Source organism: Haliotis rufescens, unplaced genomic scaffold (genome assembly GCF_023055435.1).
Source record: "Haliotis rufescens isolate VD_foot unplaced genomic scaffold, xgHalRufe1.0.p SCAF_2, whole genome shotgun sequence".
Lineage (NCBI taxonomy): Eukaryota > Metazoa > Mollusca > Gastropoda > Lepetellida > Haliotidae > Haliotis > Haliotis rufescens.
The window spans coordinates 47,964,538-47,985,846 of record NW_025963890.1 but is presented as its reverse complement, the minus strand read 5'-3'; the positions used below and the strand labels follow the sequence as shown (position 1 = coordinate 47,985,846).

At 41.9% G+C, this 21,309-nt stretch overlaps 1 protein-coding gene across 1 annotated transcript; it reads right to left on the bottom strand.

The window, feature by feature from the left end:
- Positions 1-925: 925 nt before the first annotated feature.
- On the bottom strand, positions 926-18,999 carry LOC124146239 (small glutamine-rich tetratricopeptide repeat-containing protein alpha-like). Its single transcript, XM_046516432.2, has 12 exons — positions 18,887-18,999; positions 14,902-15,023; positions 13,980-14,098; positions 11,556-11,637; positions 9,785-9,884; positions 8,721-8,825; positions 8,272-8,410; positions 7,097-7,177; positions 6,166-6,203; positions 5,148-5,300; positions 3,765-3,874; positions 926-2,362 (listed from the first exon to the last, which is right to left on the bottom strand). Exons 2-12 carry the CDS (start codon positions 14,999-15,001, stop codon positions 2,343-2,345), a joined length of 1,047 nt encoding a protein of 348 aa, XP_046372388.1. The 5' UTR covers positions 15,002-15,023; positions 18,887-18,999; the 3' UTR covers positions 926-2,342.
- Between the last annotated feature and the right edge of the window lie 2,310 nt (positions 19,000-21,309).

The window sequence follows — 21,309 nt, the reverse complement described above, 5'->3', positions numbered from 1 at the left end:
TACACATACAGACACTAAACGCCAAGTTCAAGATAAAAGTGTCTAAATACACAAAACAATCGTCTGTATTTATTCATGCTTGGGAATTTCCAGGGATTTCCCCAGGAACGTGGAAGTTGTCAGTCTGTGTTAACGTCACTTCAAGATTAGAGTCTCGTGAAAAATGTATGAATGTCAAAATGTGTCATTAATAAGCTCACAAACGTCAGACTGGACTCTTGTCCAACAAAAAACATCATATCATGTAACCTTCACAAAAAATATATTATATCTTGATGTAGAATTTGATTGAACTTCTAAGACAAGAAAGCAATGAAGTTACACCTATGGCCACTGACTGTTCAGGACCTTGGTCTAGGTCGGGGCACGGGGGGGCCCAGTCGTCTATGACGCCGCGATGGCAGAGTTGCGTCCCTTGGGCACGCCAGAAACCTATGATTGTGGGTTCGAATCCCGGTTCGACCCGACTATGTTTCTAGGTTTGTCAGCACCATAACCGTGCTTGTGGGTTTCACCTGCATCACTTCGGGCTTTCCTCCACATTTAGCTGACACACCGTGATATGACTGGAATACTGTTAAAAGCGGTGTCAAACCCAACTCACTCACTATTCTGAGTCTAAGTTACAGCATGGGAGTTACGATCGTCATACCACTAAGATCGTTCTGCGGAACGGGGCCCAGATGCAGTACCTGTCATCTCAAGCAGGAACGGTCTGTCTGACATAATCAACTTCCTGGGAACAGCTATTTCCTTGCAACTTTCACATGTAATTAAAAGTAAGATAGAAGTTGAACAAAATACCCAGTATTACTAATTTCTAACTTCGCCAATACATGTAGTTTTAGCAATTAAAAAATATCACTGTTGTGTAATCATAAATTAAATAACACATGCGGACAGTCATAACTACCTACACCAATAATATCTGGTAATTATCAATGTTTTATTCACAAATATACATATACCACAAGGTGATACATACAATGTATCCGTATAAGCACGTCGCCATGGCAACAGCTGGTTCACCTACATCCTAGGTGAGGATTCTATTGATAGCTGGACTAGTGTGACAAACATCAGTTGGGCTGAGACGACGCACTCCGGTCACCATAGATACGTATGGTACGATAACAACATCATACAAATTACAATGTTTCAGAGTAATATTGCACAAATCTATTCTAATTTTGATATAACAGAGGTAACACGTACCGACATTTCCTTACTTTTTGATGTGGTTTAATGTTTTTTAAACTGAAGAATGGGCTTCATATTATAAAGGTAACATACAGATCAGTACTACATTATGTACTGAAAATGATACGTAACAAGAGTTGCATCGATACTCAATGATAAGTATTGTCTTTCGTATCACTGAGATTACAACCTTGGTGGTCAAGTGGATCGTTTCAGCCTCAAACATCATAATCCTTGTTTCGTCGTAACCAAGGCAACTTACTGCTGGGTATTTCACAGGGATCAACGCTATTATCAAAACAAGACTTAGAAAGCAAACCAGGGCAGAACATGGCTTGTAAAACAACAAACGAGTTATGAAACTAAATGCTATTTACAATCAAATCGCCATAGTATATGTATCTTGCAAAGGCTAAAAAAAAAATATAATAGTCTTGGTTCTCAGGCACTGCCCGCATCATCATAAAGTTTGCCGCATGTTTTGTGTTTATTTCCATTTTGGAAAAAAAAATCAAAAAAATCCTAATACTTAAAAACAAAGCAATCCAACATAGCACGCAGTTACTTCCCTTTACATGCACACTGCTTATCGTAATGGCGGCAATAGGCGTTTGTATGCTTGTTTATGTAGGGAGGCCTTGTCCCAGGTTGATAGTACACAACTGTTCATTTGGTTACATGCTGGTTTGAACAAGCAAAAAAAAAAAAAAAAAAACCAACAACAAAAAACAAAACAAAAAAACAAACAAAACACTTCCCGCCCGCAATTTTCAAAAGTCATTGCCTGAGAACCAGTTCTTTTATTTTTTTATGCCAGATAAAAGCGCATCCAAATGTTCACATCAATCCTTGACATTACATACATAATTAAAGGCAGCCATAGAGATGGCATCGTTTCCATTCATATTACACGCAACCTAGGATATCATCATGTTGACCATTACAAAAGCAGGGTACATTGGCCAGCTCCTGCAGTGGGGGGTGTACGGTGGATTGCAGTGTGACTGTTGGGGGGGACTGGCTGTATAACTGGTCGTATCGCACACACAGCCTATGGACATGATAATTGATGGTTGAGTGATGTGATGGATGACGATCTCTGTATTCAACTCTTGCAACCAACATGGGACACGGAAATGACGTCATTTTGGATTTGAGGGATCTGCAAACAGGAAAAACATACCATGAGGCTAAGATGGAAGTTGTTGTTGTTTGTTGTTTAACGCCGCACTCAGCAATATTCCAGCTATACGATGAAGGTCTGTAAATAATCGAGGACCAGACAATCCAGTGATTGACATCATGAGCATCGATCCATGCAATTGCAACACAATGACATGCATCAACCAAGTCAGCGAGCCTTACCACCCGGTCCCGTTAGTTGCAATCTCATTGAAATCAGACCTCAGTTCTCGCTACCGCTAAACAAAGATCTGAGGACATCCCATTAAGGGTCACGTCAGAACGACCTTTCATCTGACCAATCAGAGCATCGCTTACCAGATTATGAAAGTAACAGTCGGAATGTGATTTCTTATCATGCAACCTCGAAAACTTTAACATGGGGTATTCCGAACGATAGTTACAGGTTTAACGACTGAATCCATACAATCTAGGTGAGGTGAAATTGGGTTTACGTTGTGTCCAAGATTATTGCACTTATATAGCGACGTGCATGCACGTGTGTGTGTGCATGGCTGCTTGTACTAGTCCGGACTGATGCCAATTTATAGTGCTAGCTCACTGAGTTACCATACCGCAGTTTAACATGAATACCCCACTCAGACACAGTATACTGACTCCGAGCCGACCAGTCCTTGTTTTAGACCCTTAATGCCGAGCGCCAGACGGGGTAACAACAAGTACCATCTTTTAACGTCTTTTGGTATGATGCGGCCGGGGATCGAACCCTGGACCTTCCACTCTCCGGGCGGACGCTCTACCTATGGACCACGGAGGCGGTCCCATACAATCTAGACCATCTATTAGCCATTCCATAATGTTCTTTTGTTCAGGTTAAAAATTTGTAATCGAGAATTTGTCAAAATATGTTTCAAAGCCTAGTCGCCAATTTGAAATTAGTGCCGCAAAGCATGAGAAAGCTGCCTTCTGATTTGCCGGTCAAAGTTCGCGCAAGGTCGGTCTGATGTGACCTGTAATTGGATGTCCTCAGATCTTTGTTTAGCTGTTGCGAGAACTAAGATCTGTTTTTAATGAGATTGCGTTAGTCGCCTCTTACGACAAACACAGTCACCTTTTATGGCAACTTTTGGTTGCTGAAGACCAGTTCTTACCCTGGATCTTCACGGGTCTAGAGTCATAATGACAACATCAACTTTTTCCTTATATATTTAATTGAACTGGTCCTATTGTTCACACAAGCTTTTACCCCTACAGGAACGTTTCAAAACCTCAATCAACATGCAGTAGCTCGAACGAAGAGTGACTCTCACTCATCCATGACCCTTCATGTTAACATCCAATCCAAAAAACAAACACTTTATGGGGGTAAGCCAACAATGAGTTGCCAGTTGAGCGGCGCCATCAGGTGACCCCTGACTGACCTTCTGAGAATGTGTTCTGTGATGGCTGCTGCTGCTGGTTCATCTGAGCTCGGAGCTGGGCCACCAACTCGGGATTCTGCTGCTGCATCTGTGACGCTAGTGCCTGGCCCCTACATAAACAAGACACGTGTCACACCGGGGAAGTAGAGTACAACTCCAACTTCACTAACACACTGCATCACTTGTGGCATTGTGACTTGAGATCCTGATGGAATCCTAGTTGGCGGTATAGACAGTGAGTGAGTGAGTGAGTGAGTGAGTGAGTGAGTGAGTGAGTGAGTGAGTGAGTGAGTGAGTGGTTTGTTGTTTACTGCCGCACTCAGCAATATTCCAGCTATATGACGGCGGTCTGTAAATAATCGAGTCTGGACCAGACAATCCAGTGATTTAATCATGAGCATCGATCCACGCAATTGGGATCGATGACATGCATCAGCCAAGTCAGCGAGTCTGACCACCCGATCCCATTTGTCGCCTTTTACGACAAGCATAGTCACCTTTTACGGCACGCATGGATTGCTGAAGACCTATTCTACCCCAGAATCTTCACGGGTTGAGTGAGTGAGTGAGTGAGTGAGTGAGTGAGTGAGTGAGTGAGGTTTAATGCTGCTTTGAACAGTATTCCAGTTATATCACGGCATGTCAGCTTGATGTGAGTGAGTGAGTTTGGTTTTACGCCGCTTTTAGCAATATTCCAGCAATATCATGGCGGGGGACACCAGAAATGGGCTTCACACATTGTACCCATGTCGGGATTCGAACCCGGGTCTTCGACGTGATGAGCGAACGCTTTAACGTCAGCTTGACCTCGGAGGGAGGCCTGAACTGATTCAGGTCTTAGACGTTTACAAATTTGGTGAAACCCACAAGTCAAATGTTCATATACATTCAGCTTATCTGTCTTCATAATTAGACTGCTCTTATTGCCTTTATTACCAAAAGGGTGCATTTTCAAAATGTCAGCTTCGACGCAACAATGACTTAAGTGAGCTACAAACACAACATGTAGGGTTGGTCGTAAAATCATGGCACCTAATGTGAATTTAAAAAAAAGAAAGAAAAATAAGAGGCAAATCACAGACTTAATTGTTCTTTCAATTATATAGAGGTTGTTTCAAAGGTCAAAGGTCATTTCACAAACTTAACAACTAATACAATGTTAGTTGTATTTGGACATTTAAATACTTTCCACAAAACAAAATCGCAAATAATGTGTTCCTGTCGCTGGCACTCTAAGTATGACAAGATTCCACCACATTGAAAAACACACTGGTGACCTGTTTCTGTAGCTGGGATAAGAAGGTGGTACAAAATCCTACAATAGCAGGGACACTGGACTGAACATCCGTCATAGGTTGCACGTTAACATGGCAGAGTACTCACGCCTGTAGTAAAGATGACAGACCCTGTTCTGGTGCTTGACCTGGAGCTGGACCTGGTGCTTGACCTGGTGCTTGACCTGGTGCTTGACCTGGACCTCCCATCCCAGGGTCACGTGCTGGGCCGGCTCCACCCCCTGACAACATCCCGGCCATCCTGTGCAGAACAAGACAGAATACATCCCCAGGGGGGTGAAGGAACACAGCGTCTTTGTATACCAGATATAGTACTGTCAATCTTACATTACTTTGTATATTTATATACTTATCCTATCTCTAACTATGTATTTCTCCTCCCTACTTTGATCCTGTGTGAAAAAGTGCTTGAACAAGGTTTCCAGCTTCTAAAAACAAATTACCCAAACACATCCCAGCATCACCATGGTCACCACCCAAGCAACTGGGTCACACTGTAATCATGTGCATAGCGACCTACACGACGTGATGTTTAACTGTCCCAGACACATCATTCTCTTATCATCGCCATACTGTGGAGACATATTTTTGAAAATATATTACATTTTTTTTTGTGCGTGAACTACCTCCTTGGTAATAACACCTACGATACATATTGAAGAAGACAGGAACAGCCAAGATAAATGCCCGGCCTGTATAACTTGTTACTTGTATGTACTTGTTCTTGGCGGACCCTCACAGCCTTTGCCGCGACTGTCATGGTCCTGTTCTAAAGACCGTAGATGTTCCCAGGTCGTTCTGACGTGACCCATAATGGGATGTCCTCAGATTTTTGTTTAGCGGCAGCGAAAACTAAGATCTGATTTTAGTGAGATTGGGATTTAAACTAGACTCGACTAGGTGATGTTACTCTTCACCACAGATGACACTAACCCCTCCACCCCCAATTTCAAATTACTGAAATTATTGAGATAATGTCTGCTGAATAGTAATGATAGAGGCTTAAAAAGCCAACTCAAACAAAAGTGGCGTCTGACGTATGACATGGTTACAGTGGTAAGATTACATAGATGCTGGTGGAGAGAGGTTACAAAGGTGGTACATACATCTGCTGCATCTGTGGATTGGACATCAGCGACGCTGCCTGCAACACCACAACAACAGTTCAGTATACAGCATACATGACAAGCATCAGGGTTATAAGCAATGCACAAATGCCAAGAATGGACGCATTAATCATCAGTCATGACCATTGATCCACATGATCAATGATTCAGTCCAGGCTCTATAGTAATTATCTAAACATACAGTGCAGTACACCATTACATTACTTTACAGGACCCTCATATTGCCTGCAGGGACCCTTACAATTAATTATTGGGGGTCCCCCGGATCCCCACTTTTGTAAGTCAAGGTTAAACCCTGACTAGCATCCATGTGCTCTACAGACACCTCCGCCTGTACACCACCTCACTAGAACCTAAAAACAAATGTCTAACCATGCTGTGGTGCCTTTAGTGAGTGAGTGAGTTGGGTTTAACACCATTTTTAACAGTATTCCAGTTATATCGCGGCATGTCAGCTTAATGTGGGAGGAAAGCCCGAAGTGATGCAGGTCTCAGACGTTTACCACTTCTGTGAAACCCACGAGCACGGGTATGGTGCTGACAAACCTAGAAACATAATCGCGGCTAACCGGGAATCGAACCCACAATCATAGGTTTCTGGGGGCCCAAGGGACGCAACTCTGCACAGCGAATCGTGTCGCCATAGACAACTGGGCCACCCGTGCCCCCTGTGGTGCCATTACCTTTTTAGATACAGGTGCAGAGATGGTAATTCTGATATATGGTCGATGTTCCACAAACTATTCTTAATGCTGAGGAAGTCTATATTAAAGTATGGGAGTTATGACAGTTGAAGTAAGACTGCATTATGGATCAGAGCTGAACATTAATAAACATTGTGTACACACCTAACCAGGGTTATAAGGCCACATGTCTGCCAAACTGAAACAATAAAACGGTGTGTACTCACCATATTGACTAGAGAGGGGTTGTTAAGCATACTCCCGAGATCCATGCCTAGACCACCTGCAGGGCCAGCTCCAAATCCACTCTGAAACATTACAGATAACCTGTACAGCTGCAGTAATCACAGGCTGACCTGTACAGCTACAGTAATCACAGGCTGACCTGTACCACTGCTGTAATCACAGGCTGACCTGTACAACTGCTGTAATCACAGGCCGACCTGTACAGCTGCAGTAATCACAGGCTTACCTGTACAGCTGCAGTAACCACAGGCTGACCTGTACAGCTGCTGTAATCACAGGCTGACCTGTACAGCTGCAGTAATCACAGATAACCTGTACAGCTGCAGTAATCACATTCTGACCTGTACAGCTGCAGTAATCACAGGCTTACCTGTACAGCTGCTGTAATCACAGGCTAACCTGTACAGCTGCAGAAATCACAGGCTGATCTGTACAGCTGCAGTAATCACAGATAACCTGTACAGCTGCAGTAATCACAGGCTGACCTGTACAGATGCAGTAATCACAGAACACATGTACAGCTGGCAGTTATCACAGGCTGACCTGTACAGCTGCAGTTATCAATGGCTGACCTGTACAGCTGCAGTAATCACAGGCAGATCTGTACAGCTGCAGTAATAATAGACAGACCTGTACAGCTGCAGTAACCACAGACTGACCTGTGCATGAACAGCTGCAGTAACCACAGACCGACCTGTAAAGCTGCAGTAATCACAGGCTGACCTGTACAGCTGCAGTAATTACAGGCTGACCTGTACAGCTGCAGTTATCACAGGCTGACATGTACAGCTGCAGTAATCACAGGCTGACCTGTACAGCTGCAGTAATCACAGACTGACATGTACAACTGCAGTAATCATATTGACATGTACAGCTGCAGTAATCACAGGCTGACCTGTACAGCTGCAGTAATCAGAGACTGACCTGTACAGCTGCAGTAATCACAGACTGACCTGAACAGCTGCAGTTACCACAGACTGACCTGTACAGCTGCAGTAATCACAGACTGACATGTACATGAGTCCCCAAGGGCTAAACCCTTTTGTAATCGTTGTTGGGCTTATGAAGATGACTGACAAATTTGGAGTGACAGAGATGGCATAACTTTAAAGAAAACGCAAATGTCACTAATGGTTCCTACTGGAACACAACTTACTCCGACAGCGGCCTCCTTGAGCTTGGTCTCTGCAATCTCCAGGTTATTCTGGTAGCTCTGATTGTCAGGATCCAACTCTAGGGCCTTCCGGTAGCATTCACGCGCTCCTTCGTGGTCGTTGAGGGCTGTGTAGGCGATTCTGCATACATCACATAAACACATTGATGGAACAAGTTTCAGGTGATATGGAGACTAAAATCCAGCTTCTAGAAATTCAAAACCCTAGCCTCTGTCCTAATTTCTGCTTCCAGTGTATATGAATTTGGAAGTAAATGGCTACAAGCACCATGATAAAAGGATGAAGCTACACCAACTCATCTCACTTGTTTGGATACAGAACGTAACTTCTCGGACTTGTTCAGCTAATGAGTGACGATCCTTAGTGCTCATCAATATTTGGCTGCCTAGTGTGTCCCAGGCGTTACGTATTATCATCAACATATAGCTACCCTAGTCTTCCATAGGCCTTGCTGTATCCTGGGTCTATGTTGAGAGCCCGGTTGCAGTCCTCTATAGCCAGCTGGTGTTTGTCAAGTTTACTGTATGCTGCGGCTCTGGAAAACACAACACAAATAACTGTCATACACCTGGAATAAAAACTAACATTGTTTGTTTGTTTGAAAAACGATCAACCAAGGTACCAGGTCTCTTATGACCACCATAGGTTGCTGGGACAATTCTAACCCAGAATGTACCACTACCATGTACTTTCAGGGCCAAGTATTGTAATCCTGCTTCAGGTACAAGATGTCTTAAAGTATCATGTATGCTACTTCTGTCAGATTAGGCTTCTTCTCCTTGTATGCTGCTTGCAATGGTTGGTTGGTTGGTTGGTTGGTTGTTTTATGCCGCACTCAGCAATATTCCAGCTATATGACGGCGGTCTGTAATTAATCGAGTCTGGATCAGACATTCCAGTGATTGACATCATGAGCATCGATCCACGCAATTGGGATCGATGACATGCATCAACCAAGTCAGCAAGCCTGACCATCCGATCCCGTTAGTTGCCTTTTACTATAAGCATAGTCGCCTTTTAAGGCAAGCATGGGTTGCTGAAGACCTATTCTACCCCGGATCTTCACGGGTCTGCTTGCAATGGCCGGAGACTACATCTAATACATAGACTAGATGTATCATAGCCAAAAACGTAAACAGGTTTTTGACTATTGTAGTTGTAAGTTGTATCTATTCTATTTTTCTACTCTCTCAAAGATAGAACAGCCAGGGCAAGTAGAAATAAATTTAAAATTTATTTTCTATTTGTGTTTTTGGCTCCAGTCGGTTAAATTCAAATGGCTGTAACCATGGTAACCAAAAAATGATCAACGTTGAGCATGTTGAGACAGGAAGAAATTAGCGAAACCATGACTAGTCAGTCTCTAAATAATCAAGTCCCACCAGTCAAACCAGCAACAAACTATGTTGTTTGGGTACAATGATACACAAGTCACCGAGCCTCATCATCTGATCCAGTAATTCTACACACAAGGAAGTTTCCCCGATGAATTACCTGTTACAAAAATATACAGCATTTTTGCAGTCAATCTTGATAGCCTTTGAGTAGCACTCCAGTGCGTCCGAGAACTTGTCCGTTTTCATGAAGTCATTACCTGAAACCAGGGAGAGACTCAACACTACTTTTTGTTCCCCCAAAAGAAACTAATTTACATTTCAACAACAGTATTTGACAGTACTTGATTGTTAATGAGGTACTAAATTATAGGCACATGAGAAATATATCCTTATACTAATTCCCTTAAACTAATTAAGAGAAGTACTTAGTGTAAATTCACAACAGAAGCAGCAAAAGACAATGGCATATAATTTGTTTCCATGACACTGTTGCACAGGGACCGTGTTGTTTGCTTATTGTCTTTTGTAGTGGGGGAGGGGGATGAGAGTTTTTTCAACATCAATTACCTCTGCTGGTGGGTCCATTCTTTGTTCTCAAATCTGTCACTGTCAGTGTAGGTGAGGTGAAATTGGGTTTAACTTTGTGTCCAAGATTATTGCACTTATATAGCGACGTGCATGTTAGTGTGTGTTTGTGTGGCTGCTTGTACTAGTCCGGACTGATGCCGATTTATAGTCTTAGCTCACTGAGATACCATGCCGCAGTTTAACATGAATACCCCACTCAGACACAGTATACTGACTCCGAGCCGACCAGTCCTTGTTTAGCCCCTAAATGCCGAGCGTCAGACAGGGTAACAACAAGTACCATCTTTTAACATCTTTGGGTATGACGCAATCGGGGATCGAACCCCGGACCTTCTGCTCTCCGGGCGGACACTCTACCACTAGACCACGGAGGCGGTCAGAAGCAGCACAAGACAATGGCATATAATTTGTTACCATGACACTGTTGCACAGGGACAGTGTTGTTTGCTTATTGTTTTTTGTAGTGGGGGAGGGGGGATGAGATTTTTTTCAACATCAGTTACCTCTGCTGGTGGGTACATTCTTTGTTCTCAAATCTGTCACTGTCACTGTAACAGCATCCACTAAATTATCTATATGGTACTACGGTATCTCTTTTCTATGACAATACATACCCTGGACCCATCAATCTCATTAAAATCAGATCTTAGTTCTCGCTACCGCTAAACAATGATCTGAGGACATCCCATTACGGGTCACGTCGGACCGACTTAGAGCGAACTTTGTCCGACCAATGGAATGACCAATCAGAAGGCAGCTTTACGGCACTAATTTCAAATTGGCAACTACGCTTCGAAACATATTTTGACAAATTGTCGATTACAAATTTGAAACCTGAACACAAGAACATTCAGGAATGGCTAATAGGTGGGCTAGATTGTATGGATACAGTCGTTAAACCCGTAACTATCGTTAGGAGTTAAAGTTTTCGAGGCTGCATGATCAGAAATCACATTCCGACTGTCACGTTCATAATCTGGTAAGCGATGCTCTGATTGGTCGGATGAAAGGTCGTTCTGACGTGACCCGTAATGGGATGTCCTCAGATCTTTGTTTAGTGGTAGCAAGAACTGAGGTCTGATTTTAATGAGATTGTGGACCCATCTGCTAAGCTTCCATTCGAAAAAGACATCACCATCAAATCTCTCGTATCATTAACTCAGCACAGAATATTTCTCGCCAATGTGTGTGATTTGACTGGACTGCTATATTTAGCATCATGTCATAAGAACAAGGCCTGTTTAGAATCTGTTGTAGTGAATGGTCCAGCGTGGTTGTCCTGACGAAATGGGGATGTGACACACTGGACAATGAAGGGTGTATTACACAGAGCTACTTACCTTTGTTTTTCAATCTCTCTGCCTCTTCCTTCTCCTGTGGAGTCGGTTCATGCAAAGACATGCTAGCAAAATCTGAGTCAGGCTGGAATCAAATAGGGAATAAACATCACTATTATGTAATCCTAGTACAGTGAATGAGAGAGTGAATGTTGTTTTAAGCTGCAGTTAGCAATGGTCCAGCCATATCACATCTTCCCGAGGCAAGAGAGTTAACTGACTATAAAAGTCCAGTTTCCATCCTTGACGAACTAGGCTGGAGTTACATTTTGGCTGGACTAACGAGTCTATGCATAGGTAAATCAAAATCGCGCACCGAAATCGAAATCCGGTTCGTAAACTGTAGTGCAAATTTTGGTCGATTGCAGGATTTGCAAAGCATGTGCACCGCCAACTCGTCAGCAGATATTTTCCAAATCTTTTCATTTTTTTAATCAAGGTGCTCACATGATTTGATGCATTTCGCGATGTAAGACCCCTTTTATCACAATATAGATCTTGATTATCGATCAGATCGTCCTGACTCGGCGCCACCATTTTGTGTGAAGCAAACGCAAGTGATATGAGAGGTGGAATCTGATTGGTCCATAGGAGAGGCTTAGAGGGAACCTAACTGGTAAAAGCCACTGGTGGCACTACGATCGTGCCCAGTAATTCCAGCCTAGTTCGGCAAGGATGGAAACTGGACTTTTAAAGTCAGTTAACTCTCTTGCCTCGGGAAGATGGCCATATCATGGAAGCCTGTTAACAACAGAGCTACAGATAAGCAGCATCTTTGCGTAAAATACCCCACAAAAATATTCAAAACCCAATTACTTTCAATAAACTTCCATACAGAAACGCATGCATTAAATGAAAACCTCAAATTATAAAAACAGCACGCGTAAATACCCAATGAAGTTTTTTCAGCATGCGTACAAAGGAGCTAATTTCCAAAACACAATTACAAGCTGATTTACTTTCCGAGTCAAGCCTATATATTTAGAAAAGTTATCATGGTTATATACATCTAAAAACTTATTTCATTTTTTAAAATCTTAAAATGGTCACTCTTTTGGGGAAAAACACAATATACAAGGCCGCAGTTAACTTTTTTTGACAGGGGGGGGCAAATAAGATTATTCATTTTTTATTCAAGTTAATTTTCACAAGGAAAAATGTTTTCTGTGAAAAATCCAGGGGGGGGCAACTGCCCCCCAGGCTGGCTACGGCACTGATATAGTTGATATAGTTATGAATAGATGAGTGAAAAAATATTGGTTACCCAATGAAAAATGTAATAACCCAATTAAAATAGAAACCCTAGAGTAAAAAACTCAATTGCTCAAAAAGTTATCTGGAGCTCTGTTAACAGTCACGTCTTGACCAGTGTCAAGACCATGAGCAACAACCATACCCACTGGGGGCACGATTGCACGTAGTCTTCATGTCATCGACCACTCCACCCCATTAATTTGGCTTTTATGACCAACAATGGGGTGCTGAGGACCAATTCTGTCCAAACTAGGTCCACAATTTGTTTGTTGTTTAACGCATCAACAATATTCCAGCTATATGACGTGGGTCTGTAAATTATCGCGTCTGAACCAGACAATCCAGTGATATCATGAGCATCAATCCATGCAATTGGGATATGATAACATGCATCAACCATGTCAACACTCTGACCACCTGATTCCGTCAGTCGCATCTTACGACAAGCACTATCGCCTGTTACAGCAAGCATGGGTTGCTGAAGACCTATTCAGAGCTCCAGATAAGCTTTTGGTGTTGTGGGTATTTTACCCATGCAATTTAAAATCATTGGGTATCAATAATTCTATTTCGGTATTCAAATTTCTGTAACCCACTATTTTTTACACATGTGGGTATTTAAGTTAATAAGTTAAAAACACTATTCATCTAGTCCCTGCAAACTGGTGTTGTGTGGGTTCGAGAGCTTTATAGGACTCAGATATACCATGATACTTCCACAAGAAAGTGTGATGGCAAATGATCATGATGTAACTGTCATCATGGAGTTTAGCAAGGTTGACGAAATGCCCGTTTATAATTTCAAAATTTTATTTTACTGCGTATTTCTGCATTTCTGATGCGTATTTTACGCAGATACACAGCTTATCTGGAGCTCTGCCTATTGTAACCCAGGTTCACAATAATGTAATACCAATACAGATTATGGTGAACAAATCTAAGTGAGAATATGAATGTACCCTTCTGGAATTTGACAGACAAACATATGTCATTTTCGTTACAGGAAACTTTTCTCACTATTCAACAGCTACTGTGATCCTTCTCTCCAGTGTCTCTCATAAGAAGCATGGTGACTGCCTTTCCTACATAGCCAGCTCACTGAGGCACTGATTGACAACAAACAAGTGGCCTATGTCGTCTGAGAGTCAAATACTATGAAACATTGTGACTTACCTCGCAATTGAGCTGGGAGTTGAAGATGTCTAGGAGGTTTTTGCTCACGCTGTATTTGGCGGCCATGTCCTGACTGCGCGTGTTTAGGGTGTAGGCGGACTCAAGACACTGGATGGCAACTGTGTAAACAAAAGCACCATTATAACGCGATGTTCTGCTGATCAACAATATGTTTATGTGTGTGCTTCTTTCTTACGCCCAGCTTAGCAATATTCCAGCTGGCAGCATGTACATAATCCAGTCTGGACCAGAAATCCTGACATTGGGAGCAACGATCCATGTCGTCAGGGAACCATGACACACAATCAACCAATTCACCGAGCCTGACCACGTAATCCATAAAGTCGCCTCTTACAACAACCATGGGGAACCAATTCTCACCTGGAATTCCAAGTGAGGGGTTAGGATGGGAAGGTCTTAGCCATGGCGCCGCTTTGGACAGTATTTCAGTTATCTCACAGAATCTCTCCTTTATATGGTTGGGAAGCCCAAAGCTGTGAACTTTGTGGAACAGAATCCCTGCAGGAGGCTTGCTGAGGTGAGGTGGGTGAGGTGGAATTGGGTTTAACGTTGCGTCCAAGATTATTGCACTTACATAGCGACGTGCATGCACATGTTTGCGTGGCTGCTTGTACTAGTCCGGACTGATGCCGATTTATAGTGCTAGCTCACTGAGATACCATGCCGCAGTTTAACATGAATACCCCACTCAGACACAGTATACTGACTCCGAGCCGACCAGTCCTTGTTTTAGCCCCTTAATGCTGAGCGCCAGACAGGGTAACAAGAAGTATCATCTTTTAACATCTTTTGGTATGACGTGGCCGGGAATCGAACCCCGGACCTTCCACTCTCCGGGCGGACGCTCTACCACAAGACCATGGAGGCGGCCTTATGTAGGTGAGAAGTCTGGTACACGTACCCTCCACACTTTCCACGGCATCGTCACTCAGCGACCCTGCCGTCTTCTGGTCCTCCAGAAACTTCAGGATGGAATACACCAACTTCTTGACGTCTGCCATTCTTAAAGATGTTTGTGACAACCTGCAGACATAGGAACAATCTTGTTGTGTCATACCATTTCATATATGAAGTCATGTCTATATTGATGACTGAACAACCCATAGCTTTCTGTGCGACTAACCAACTTGCGTCATGGATCGATCTACTCCAATCACAGGGCCTTGGGATTCTAACTCCCATTACATGACTTACAGGACATAATGTCAGCATTGTGCTTTAAGAAAATATTTCTTACTTGAGTCAAATAACGTGATTTAAGTCCTGTAAGCATAAAAAAGTTTTGGTTTTTAGGGGATAGTTATCCAGGTTGTCTCTGAATCAAACAAAGGTTTGATCACCCAAAACCAAAAAGAGATAAACCTAGTTAATCAAATGACTATTTTGATAAACACAAACGCTGACATTTTGAAACATTGACAACATGGTTGCCAGAACTTAATCAATTGGAAACAATCACCTATACTTTTCTAAAGTGTTCACCTTTTAATGCCAAGCAGGTAACCTTTAAATGCCAAGATAACAAGAGCATGATAATTACTGCCATGCCTCAACTTGTGACAGATACTTTTCATGCAATACTTTTCATGTAAATTTTAACATGACTTCATACTTTTGATTAGCTGACATTCTGTTGTGGCAAATACCAAGGAACTTTCTGTGATTCCCCATCCCTCATGACACTGTAATATTCTCTCCTCTTCGGTCCATGATTTGTTTGTTTGTTATTTAATGCGGCACTCAGCATTGTTCCAGCTATTTGACATCCATCTGTAAATAATCGAGTCTGGAACAGACAATCCAGTGATTGACATCATGAGCATCAATCCACACAATTGGGATACGATGACATGCATCAACCAAGCCAGCGGGCCTGACCACCCAATCCTGTTAGTCGCCTGTCACGACAAGGATAGTCACCTTTTACGGCAAGCATAGGTTGCTGAAGACCTATTTTAACTCAGATCTCCACAGGTCCTATGGTCCATGAAGTCAACAGAACAGTTTATCACCATCATCTTCTTCATCATAGCTGACTGTTTCAGTTAAGATCTTGAGTTCACTGATGACTGGGTGCTTAAGTTCCAGTGAAGAACCTGAGCATGAACTCGGTGGTGGACCATGGCTTCAGGTGTAGGTTAGAGCACTCTGATATGGTGTCTGTCACTGTCCAACCATTGAAATGGTTTGGCAGTGTCCTCAGCATGATTTTCAAACAATTAGACTCCAAGGTCCGAGTGCCCTAACCTACTTAAACCAAGGCCAACATTCATTCAAAGAATCCTACTACCCATAAAATGCTTAAGTTAAATAACATTGTTTTGATAACTGGACATATATTCGGATAACTGGACATATATACCAGAAAGATATTCAATAACTCTATGCTTAGCTGTGAGAACATTATGTGAGTCAGCCCTGTGTGATGCATGTGAAAGTTTTCCCGGAATCTTTCTTTCTTCTTTCCCTTGGGATGAATACAATTCATATGGAACCCTACATTTATCAATCAACAAAACTTACACAATATTAATAATTGCCAGTGCTGATGGGCCTATTACAAGAAAACATAGCCCTGATCAAGTGAAGAGTAATTTCTTTTCTGTTTGTTCCTTTGAACGTAAAGCTACCAAATCAAAACTTTGTACAATGATTAGAATATTGTAAAACATACTGCATAAAACACACATTTCACTGTTCACTGTTTCATAAAGTATTAGTCTTGAATGTAAGTAAATACCATGTCGCCATTTCAGAGGACAGTCACTAGCCTTAGGTTTGGACTTTGATGTTTCAAATCCTGCTGGCGATAGATTTTTCTTCGTGAAACTGTTTTATCATTAAGGTAGAAGTGCCAAGTGGTGTTTAAACAACAATTCAGTTCGTTAATAAATGGTCAACCTGGTCAAAAACAAAGGAGCCATGGTTTAATGAATTTAACCTGTATATGCTACTGCAGTAAGAGACTGGGTTGGGTATAATGCTGCTTTGAACAGGATTTCAGTTTTATCACAGCGTGTCAGTGTAATTTGTGCGGAAAGCCAAAAGTGATGCATGTCATAGGCATTTATCCTTTTAGTGAAACTAGCAAGCACAGGTATTGTGCTGACAAACCGCAGTGTTCCTACTGGCTTTTAAACTGCCAGTCCCAATGGACTGACAACTATATAAATTACTAGTCCCACCCAATTTAGTCAGTCCCAACTTTGAACAAATACATACTGTATGAAAATAACCTGGCTTTAATTCTTTCAACATCAATTTCAATGCAGTTTACTTTTATGGCGGATAAATTCAGTGACGTCATTTCACAAGTAACTTCTTTTGACCTACACATCATCCACACAAAGTTTGATCACAATTTTCTCTTTTTTTTCTGAATATTTCACTTTGATTCAAGACTAAGTCACTTCAAATAGATATTTAACCTCGAACAAAGTGAAATATTAGTTAATTGTTCTTAGAATAGACAACGGGAAACCCTGATGATAACAGACAAGCTGACTTCATTTCAAAGTATAATTTTTTTACTATCGACGAATGTTCTGTTCAACGACAAAGATTACAAGATACCTTTTTGCCAGTCCACAGTGACTGGCAGTCACAGGAATTACCGGTCCAAGCCTAATTTTACCAGTGAAAAACTGGCAATTACCAGTTAACAGGAACAAACTGAAACCATGATTCATTATTATTCTAATAACTCTGACCAAATCATAAATGTAACAGTTTCACACAGATCACTACTCCACTGGCTAGAATGTCAAGAGCAATCCTGAAAATGGGAAACAAACACAAGATACTTGTGTGAACAATGCTTGAAGAACCAGGCAAATACTGGAATTCATGAACAAATGCTGGCAAAGTTACTGTAAGGTTTGCTCAGAACTATCTGACCTACAGACAAGGCAATTCTAGTGTTCAGAAGGGATACACCCAACTCGCCTAAAAAGATTTTTTTTGGAGCAAACTACGGTCGGTTTTTGTATTTTAGAATAAGTATGTAACTATCAGAAATACATAGTAATGCATTTCATACACATAATGTACCTAAATGTTAGTGTTGTAGTCTCGGTCCCAATAGCAACTGGGCTCTGACTCACTGACTCAACATGAAGTGCAGATGTAAACATGACAGAAGACAAATTCTATGGATGATACATTGTTTTTTTCATATATTATTTCCATACTTGTGTATGAATATACTGGTAATTGTGATCATTAGGCCTAGACTAAGTTATATTTGCCAAACGCCTACCAAAATATTATATATATTTTTTAGGCGAGTCGGGTCAGATTTTTTTAGGCGAGTCGGGTGCAACTCGTTCAGAATACTATTACACCAGTGTTCAACAGTGTAAGCAAGACATGATCACGAGAAAATACAGATGCCAAAGAACTATTCCATACAGACTGTTGACAAGTTGTCTGGTTCATTCACATGGAGAACTGTGATAAGGTGTTTCTTTGGCTTTCTATGAGTATAGTATTTATAACACTGTAGTTATTAAATGAGGTTTTCGAAGTTTTTCCTTTTCTTTTTGTTCAATCAAAATCACTCTCGCAATATATAAGGATCCTGTGTGGAACAATATTTGTCTCTAGTATTGGTTAATTTGTATCTTTAAATTAATTAGGGGTAACTTGTCTACGAACGGAATTGATTGATAAAACTCTGTCTAAATGCAACTGATAGGTGTCCAATAGACAATGTACGATGCCAAGGCTTACTCATGGTGTACATACTTGACCATGTGACTAGGTCAGTTTCACTGTCTTGTCCATCAACGCTATTAGAGACATCACAGACATATACTAACACAACAAGCAATTACAAAATACAAAACTGCCAACGCAACTAATAAATGTAATAAGTGGTTTTTTACCCTAGACAATTCCAAATTCTCAGGTTTAGTGCAGGTAAAGATGCCGGAAGTGAACTTGTGGGTACGTGTTGTAAAGTTGTTGTCGCAAATGCATTATTTCAGATATTGGATCAGCTGATATTAATAAAATATACAAGTGAATTGCGACAACTAATAGTGGTTATGGTATTTCTGGGTGTTGCATATTATATCAGTTTGAAATGTTGATCGAATTGAATGTGGTAAATAAAATTACAGGGAGGTAACTATGATGGCACGCGTTCAACAACCTTGTAACATATTCCTTAACACTAGCTTTATTAATAAAACAGTACTGAAACATCTCTCGATTGTGTACATATGAGACTAAATAATCACCGTTCTAAAATATATTATCGGAATGATGTCGAATAAGTCGCTGTTTACTGTATGTATGAAATGTCTATAAAGTAGAGACTATAATTCCGACATGAGGTAAGTAGATAATAGTGAGTAAATGTTTTCGTTTCTTCATGACAGACCAAGTCCAGTAGAAATTGAATAAGTTATGGGTTGTTTGCAATTGTTTGCAATATGCTCTATGCGCAACAAAAAAGTGTAACTGAGTACAGCGTGAAGTTCTTATTTTTTGGCAGGAGCGGTGTGGTAGACGTGTGATTAAGGCATTCGCTCGTTACAGTGCTTGACTATTGCTAAATGCGTCGTGTAACCATACTCTCAAGTATTGTGTCGTCCGTTCATATAACGTCGACATAAAATGTCTGTTTTATGTCAACAATCAATGTCCGCATGATCATGTCCACTAAATTACGCATGCATCTATGACGGCAATGGTGTCTGTATTAGACCACCTGCGTGGTCTAGTGGTAGAGCGTCCGCCCGTGAGCGGAAGGTCCGGGGTTCGATCCCCGGCCGATTCATGCCAAAAGACGTTAAAATATGGTACTTGATGTAACCATGTCTGGCGCTAGGCATTAAGGGGCTAAAACATGGACAGGTCGGCTCGGAGTCAGTATACTGTGTCTGAGTGGGGTATTCATGTTAAACTGCGGCATGGTATCTCAGTGAGCTCGCACTATTAATCAGCATCAGTCCGGACTAGTACAAGCAGCCACACACACACATACACTGAAACCCACACGTGCATGCACGTCGCTATATAAGTGCAATAATCTTGGACGCGACGTTAAACACCATTTCACCTCACCTCAACTGTTGTGTCGTACTTTCATACTACGTTAACAAAAAATGTCTGTATAACGTCTACATTCAATGTCCGCGTAATAGTATCAACCTAATTACGCATACAACTATTACGACGTAATCAGACCGCCTCCGTGATCTAGTGGTAGCTAGACCACCCGCCCGGAGAGCGATCCCATGCCGCGTCATACCAAAAGACATTAAAAGATGCCTGGTCGGCTTGAAGTCAGTATACTCTGAGTGGGGTATTCATGTTAAACTGCGGCATGGTATCTCAGTGGGCTAGCACTATAAAATCAGCATCAGTCCGGAAAAGCAAAGTACAAGCAGCCACACACACACACACACACACACACACACACACACACACACACACACGCCGCTTTTAGCAATAATCCAGCAATATGACGGCGGGGGACACCAGAAATGGGCTTCACACATTGTACCCATGTCGGGAATCGACCCCGGGACTTCGGCGTGACGAGCGAACGCTTTAACCACCAGGCTACACGACCGCCCCCTCTCTGTATTAGTGCTTGCGTGAAAGCATTTTAACATACGTATGTGAATTGGTAAAAATCAGTACGACACACTCACTCATGTCATTGTCTCAAAATAGGTACAGACTGGGCGTCTATGTGCACGCCGAAACCCGCGATTGTGGGTTCGAATCCTGGTTCACTCCTGATTATGAATCCAAATATGTCAGCACCATTCACGTGCTTGTGGGTCTCACCGAAGTGGTAAACGTCAGAGACCTGCACCACTTCGGGCTTTCCTCCCACATCATGCTGACGCGCCGTGATATAACTGGAATACTGTTAAAAGCGGCGTTAAACCCGACTCACTCGCTCTCACGAGATGTTCATTTCGTCAGCTTGATAAACGCCAATCTGGAACACGAATAATAAGTTCGCATGAACGCAGCAAATTTCATGCATTCTTCCACAGGTGAGGTGAAGTGGATTAGTTTCCATGCGCCATACCCGCGTGGCAATTGTGTCAGCAAAACGAAACATATTTTGATTGGTGACTCATCAATACATGGCACTTCACAGTCAACACGAAGATGAGGATGGTGACTCATCGTCCAAACATCTAGAAAGTTAATGTTTCATACATTACTTTTCCATCACTTTCTGGCTGTGAACTGCACTCAGGTGATCGTGCTGATTTACCTCCGTCTGACGTCTTCACGGATGTTTTACAACATTAGTTGTTCGTCGTTCAGTATGCCGTAA

Excerpts from the sequence above, each read along its gene's own strand:
- LOC124146239 (XM_046516432.2), bottom strand. The coding sequence starts at position 15,001 with ATGGCAGACGTCAAGAAGTTGGTGTATTCCATCCTGAAGTTTCTGGAG. Across the intron at positions 14,099-14,901 it reads TGCCGTGGAAAGTGTGGAGG|TTGCCATCCAGTGTCTTGAG; the intron begins GTACGTGTACCA and ends TTGTTTACACAG. Across the intron at positions 5,301-6,165 it reads AATCCACAGATGCAGCAGAT|GATGGCCGGGATGTTGTCAG; the intron begins GTATGTACCACC and ends TGTTCTGCACAG.